The sequence below is a fragment of the Mauremys mutica genome, chromosome 1 (genome assembly GCF_020497125.1).
Source record: "Mauremys mutica isolate MM-2020 ecotype Southern chromosome 1, ASM2049712v1, whole genome shotgun sequence".
In the NCBI taxonomy this organism is placed as follows: Eukaryota; Metazoa; Chordata; order Testudines; family Geoemydidae; genus Mauremys; species Mauremys mutica.
The window spans coordinates 372,849,516-372,856,369 of NC_059072.1; the positions used below are offsets into that span (position 1 = coordinate 372,849,516).

General features: G+C 47.2%; 1 protein-coding gene across 1 annotated transcript; it reads left to right on the plus strand.

The window, feature by feature from the left end:
• Window positions 1–932: 932 nt before the first annotated feature.
• Window positions 933–2,813, plus strand: LOC123363318 (olfactory receptor 51E2-like). Its single transcript, XM_045004181.1, has 2 exons — window positions 933–1,522; window positions 2,780–2,813. The coding sequence occupies exons 1-2, from the start codon at window positions 933–935 to the stop codon at window positions 2,811–2,813; spliced, it is 624 nt and encodes a 207-aa protein (XP_044860116.1).
• Window positions 2,814–6,854: the final 4,041 nt, after the last annotated feature.

A 6,854-nucleotide genomic window follows, 5' to 3' on the forward strand; every position in this document is an offset into this window, starting at 1 on the left:
GGGAATTTCAAAATTCCTGGGCCTTTAAATGGGATGGGGCAGAGGGTGTTTACCTCGGTGCAGGGCAGAGGAGTTGAAACTGCTGACAACAGGGGTCAGGATGGGCATTGTGGGACACTTTCAGGAGGCCAATTACAGTGATAAAATCAAGCGCACGTGTATACACTGGCACAGCGGCGACAAAACTTTTGCGTAATAAACCTTACAACTCTTGTCAAGGTGGTTTTATGATGTCACTGAACAGAGTAGTTCCATCATAGAAAGTGGATTTGCAGTGTGTACACTGCCACTGTTTCTTCATATACAGTTGCTTTTCCATGAAAAAACTTGGCAGTGTAGAGAAGGCCTAAGGAAGAATGATGGTTAAACAGTATCCACTATCATGTTTCCTGCTGGTGTCTATTAAGGTTTCCCATGCCACAATGTGTAAGAATTATTGAGGAAGGGAGAACTATAAAATACGGAATTTTGATTAGTAGGGTCATGTCATCATAATTCATTTATCTAAAAGATGAAAATTTCATTTTTCAGTGTGTGAGGAGTGACCAATCTGCTTCACCTATAAGAACAACCTCCAGTAGTGCATGTAGTGTCTCAGATTAATATTGTGTTTCCATCCAGGTGTTTGTACTGTGACCATCAGCCTGGGCACATACAAGAAGTCAGTGGAACATACAGTACATGCAGGAGACACCATCTGCCTCAGAGTTGGACACCTTCTGCCCTACTCCATGTCAGATTCCAACACAACTTACATCACCAACCCCTCCACCTTCATCCTGCTGGGTATTCCTGGCCTGGAGGTAGCCCATGTCTGGATCTCCATCCCCTTCTGTGCCATGTATGCCATAGCCATCTTGGGGAACTTCACCATCCTGTTCATTGTGAAGAGGGAGCCGAGCCTCCATGTTCCCATGTACTATTTCCTCTGCATGCTGGCCGTCGCTGACCTGGTCCTGTGCATGTCCACCCTGCCCAAAATGTTGATGATTTTCTGGCTCAAATCCAGGGAGATCGATTTCAGTGCCTGCCTCACCCAGATGTACTTCGTTCATTGCGTCTCAGTGATAGAGTCTGGCATCTTTGTGGCCATGGGTTTTGATCGCTACGTGGCCATCTGTGATCCCCTGAGGCATTCCATCATCCTGACAAATCCTGTGGTGGCCAAGATTGGCCTGGCCGTGGTGCTGCGTGGCAGCATAGTCATACTGCCCTATCCCTTGCTGGCCAGGCAGTGGCCATATTGCAGAACCAACGTCATCCCCCAGTCGTACTGCGGACACATGGGCGTGGTGAAGTTGGCCTGTGCTGACACCAGTGTCAATAGTTACTATGGCCTCTTTGTGCTATTCTGTGTGTTGGGTCTGGATGCAATTTTTATTGCCATGACCTATGTCCAGATCCTCAGGGTCATCTTCAGCCTCCCCACAAACGATGCCCGGTTCAAGGCTTTTGGGACCTGCGGCTCCCACCTCTTTGTCATTTTAGCCTTGTATATCCCAGGTCTCATCTTCTCTCTCATGTACAGATTTGCCCAGAATGTGCCCCTGCATTTCCAAGTTCTCTTTCCCAACGTGTACCTCTTTATTCCCCCCATGCTAAACCCCATCATCTATGGGGTAATGACCAAACAGATCCGGGACAGGCTACTCCGGCTCTTTACTCATAAAGGGGCCTAAAGTTTTCTCCTGGTGCTCTGGCTCTGAGCTTGAGTTTCCATTCAGAGCTGACTGGTGACCTGGTGCTGGTCCCTCTCCCCTGAAACACTGACTGCAAGGCCAAAGGGACATTAAATCCTTTCCTGGCCTTACTCTGCTGCGTCTGCATGACAAACCGAGGAATCAGTCTGGGTACAGCTCATTAACTGACCGGGTTGCCACCTTTCTAATTGCTGGTAATGGGACACCTGAGACCCTGCAGGGCCAGCTTCGGACCCCAGTGCACCAAGCACGCGCCTGGGGGCGGCATTTTCCAGGCAGGGAGGCCGGCAGGTCCGGCAGACCTTCCGCAGTCATGCCTGCGGGAGGTCCACCAGAGCCCCGGGAGCAGCGGACCTCCCGCAGGCTTGACTGCGGAGGGTACGCTGGTCTCGTGGCTCGGGTGGACCTCCCGCAGGCATGAAGCTCCACCGGAAGCTCCACCAGAGCCACGGGACCAGCGAACCCTCCGCAGTCATGCCTGCAGGAGGTCTACCCGAGCCGCGGGACCAGCACCTCCCACAGGCATGACTGCTTGGGGCAGCCAAATTCCTAGAGCCGCCCCTGGAGCCTGTTCCCTGCCCCACCTATTCCCCAAGGCCTTGCCCCCTGCCCCACACCTTTCCACATGGCCCCTCCCACTCTCCCACCGATTCCGTCAAGGCCCCACTCCCTTATCCACCTCTTCCTCCAGGTCCCTCCTCACTTCTGCCTTTTCCTCCAAAGTGCCACCCCTGTTGCTTGCTCCTCACCTCCCCAGCCCCGGCATTTTCTGGATTATGTCCACCTCCTCCACCCCTGCCCCCCAGCTGGGCTCCCTCTGCTCTGGGGCTGGGACGGGAGCTGCTGCAGCCTGACAAGGAGCCTGCAGTGAGGGCAGTGAGGACACAGTGCTGGGGCTGACGGACCAATGAGGAGCAGAGAGAGAAGCCAGGAAGTCGTATAAAAGCAGCTGATGGTTGGTAGCAGGGTTGTAAGGCAGGCGGGTGAGACTGTGCACCGTGCAGCTTGTGGGCCCCGGAGCTCAGCTACAGAGTCCTGAGGGCAGAGACCCTTGTGTGGCTTGTTTCCTTCGCTTTCAGCTCCTCTTTGTTCCTCCTGGCGGGGGGCCTGTAGCAGGCAGAGCCCTGCAGTGGGGATGGGATGGGAGCCCTTTGTTCTGAGCCAGGTCTTGGGGGCAGGGCCAGGGATCAGCTTTGAAGCTAGAGGGACAATAGGTGAGTGAGGTGATAGGATAAGCCCCTGTGTTAGCTGGGAAGGCGGGATGCTGGCACGGGCCGGGGAGGAGCAAAGGAGATAAATGGCACATTTTTTTTAATCTGGCTATTTAAACACGTACATGGCACCTTATCTGGAATTGCAGGGCACTCGTTTCTCAAGGTGAAGCTGAGTCTAACATATGCTCTACATGACCATTTTGATCACTACACCTAGAAGCTCTTTAGCTTAAGCTGCTACCCAGCATCATCATACAATTGCAGAATCGTAGACTTATGAAAATTATTGTCATTGTGGCAGCCGGGTCCCTCCATAAGGCTTTATGGTAATATATGTGTGTGTGTGTGTATATAATACGTGTGTGTGTGACTAGAATATGTTTTATGCTACGTTTGCCATGTAACATATCTATGTAAATGTTATGATTTACTGAATCTATTAATCCTATTTGTATGCATGTATCATTTTTGTATTCGAAGTTATGAATATTGGCTGCGTACTGGCTTGATTTCTAACTAACCTTAGTAGAGCATTTGGTCAGTTCCTGAAGAAAGGAATTTGCAAAGTTAAGTGTCCAATCAAGAAGCACTTAAAGAACAATGCATCTGGGAATGTTCCAATCCACATAAGACGTCTTCCTGGAGACATTCAAGATACCATGTGGGCAATGGGTTCTGCCTGTAAAAACTGTGAGTCCTGAATGGACACGTGACTTGCCCAGGTGACTCCAGAACTCCATCTTGGGGCTGGACCTGCCATAGGAGGGAGGAGGGGGGTCTCCATCCACAAGAGAAAGTCTATTTAAGCCCAGGGGAAACCCCACCATTTTGACCTCAGCTGGCTAAAGAGGGAACCTCTCCACCCCCTAGGATACTTGAAGGAAACTGGAACAAAGGACCCAGGCTAAAAGGAGAGTAGCCTGTAAAATGGAGCATTCTGGAACTGGTGAGGATCTTATCTGTATTCAGTTTGATTAGACATAGATTTGCACATTTTATTTTATTTTGCTTGGTGACTTACTTTATTATGTCTGTTAATACTTGAAACCACTTAAATCCTACTTTTTGTATATAATAAAATGACTTTTTACTTATTAATTAACCCAGAGTATGTATTAATACCTGTAATGGTCTCAAGCTGCAGAGGAGGAGGAGGTTTAGGTTGGATATTAGGAAAAACTTTTTCACTAGTAGGGTGGTGAAGCACTGGAATGGGTTACCTAGGGAGGTGGAGGAATCTCCTTCCTTAGAGGTTTTTAAGGTCAGGCTTGACAAAGCCCTGACTGGGATGATTTAGTTGGGAATTGGTCCTGCTTTGAGCAGGGGGTTGGACTGGATACCTCCTGAGGTCCCTTCCAACCCTGAGATTCTATGATTCTATGATAATTCTCATAACTTCTTATGCATTAATGATATACATATATGGCTAGAGAAATGACTTTCAGCAGATCATAACCTTTACCTTGATACCTCACAAATCATGCTTTATATGCAAGATCACAATCATATATAAATGAGGAATATGGGAGTTTCAAGACACTCCCCCAAGGTATAGAATGTCACAGTGACGTACTTTGTACAAGTGTTGTCACAATTGTATAACAGTGGTAGCAACAATGATATAAATGGACATGCTCAATCATGCAGCATCCCACCATGTTCTTGTCAAACGATGGTGCTAAAGCTTCTAGCATCCTAAGGAAGGGGCACTGCCCTGGCTCTAGCAGGGCAAACAGCTGGGACACTTGAGCCACTGGAGGGTGGGAAGAGCAGGTAAAAACCTGTTTTACCTCAGGGAGCCTGGTCCTTGTACAAAGATAGGAGGAAAAGGGCCTTTAAATGTGAGAGGTGGATCTCTGTGAACTTGGTTGTTTCCTCTAAGCATCACCAGCCAGCCCCCTTGGCTTTGAACAACCTGCCTAGCCAGGGGGTCTTTTGTGAGTCCCTGTATTTTCTGGGACTAGCCCAAGGACAGAACTCCTGTGATGGGATCCCTGGGGTGCAAGTGGGCCTCTGTCCCACCAACCTGGGGTATCCCTCTCACACTGTGATGTTGTGTCAAGCCACAAACCTCTGGCAGGTTCTGTGTTTACACAGACATCCACAGGCAGGGACACACCCAACTGAGTTACATGAATAAACTGCCAACCACTCAAAACTAATACTAGAGAGTCTCAGGCCACTTCCCCCCAAATCCCCTGCCTTGCACCCCAGAACTACACAACCCTGCACTGACCTGAAGCCTGGCTAGTGTAAGTTCATTACCCAGTCCACCCCTCCCTCAATATGGGAGGATACACACTAACCTTTGTAACCTGAGGTGAGATCTCCTAAGCACTTCAACCAAAACACGTGTTATGTAAAATATAAAATTTTATTAACTACAGAAGATAGATTTGAAGTGATTAAAAGTAGCAGGCATAGTGATCAGACTTGGTTACTTAAGAAACAAAAAATAAAAATAAAATATATATTGTTTTAAAAAAGTTTATTTGCACAAAGTGGAACAGCTCCAGCCAGAGAGACTGAGAGACCCATCCAACATAGCTATTTGCCTGATGCTCAAGGGACTCATGTGGGAGACCTGTGTTTAAGTCCCTGCTCCAAATCAGGTAGAACAGAGATTTTGGATCTGGGTCTCCCACATCTCTCTCGGGTCTAGAAGTCTAAATAATAAAATGGGTGAACTAGAGTGCCTCGTATTAAGTGAGGATATTGATGTAATAGGCATCACATAAACTTGGTGGAATGAGGATAATCAATTGGACATATTAATACCAGGGTTCAAAATACATTGGAAGGACAGAAAAGGTTGTGCAGGTGGGTGAGTGAAAAAGAAAGCATAGAAACAAATTAAGTAAAAATCGGAAATGAACCAAACTGCACCATAGAATCTCTATGGATAGTAATTCTGTGACAGAGTCACAGGCCTCATGCTCTGGGATTGCTCTGTATGAGACCAGCCAGGACTCTGGAGTAGCATGACTCCTCTCAGGACATGCTATCCAGGGAAAAAACCTCCTCGGCTAGGATCTTCCAGATCTGACCTCGGAGCATCCAGCATGCCCGTTCACACCCTACACTCCCCCTTGATGGGTCCACCTAGATGGAACACCTGGGAAAACCAGAGCACAGAACTCAGTAAGTTTCAGCAAAATCCATATGGTCAGAACCCTGGATGGATGCCTCCCGATTCCCCCACAGCAGACTACCCAGGTAAAGCGCCAAACGTAAAATCCCTGCAAACCGCATGGAAAATTTTTAAAGATACCATAATATCGCCTGAACTTAATTGTATACCCCAAAATAAAAAATAAAACACAATAACAGAAGAAAGAAGTGCCACAGTAGCCAAACAACCTAGTAAAAGAGGCAAAAAGGCATCTTTAAATAGTGGAAATTAAATTCTATTGAGGAAAATAGAAAGGAGCATAAACTCTGGCAAGTTTAGTGCAAACATATAATTAGGAAGGCCAAAAAGGCATTTGAAGAACAGCTGGACAAAGACTCAAAAAGTAACAGCAATAAAAAAATGTTAAGTACACCAGAAGCAGGAAGCCTGCTAAACAAACAGTGGGGCCACTGGACGATCGAGATGCCGAAGGAGCGCTCAAAGACGATAAGGCCATTGCGGAGAAACTAAAGTAATTATTTGCATCCATCTTCACGGCTGAGGATGTTAAGGAGATTCCCAAACCTGAGACATTCTTTTTAGGTGACAAATCTGAGGAACTATCCCAGATTGAGGTGTCATTAGAGGAGGTTTTGGAACAAATAGATAAATTAAACTGTAATATGCCACCAGGACAAGAAGGTATTCATTCAAAAGTTCTGAAGGAACTGAAATGTGGAATTTCAGAACTAATAACTGTGGTTTGTAACCTATCATTTAAGTCAGCTTCTGTACCAAATGACTGGAGGATAGCTAATGTGATGCCAA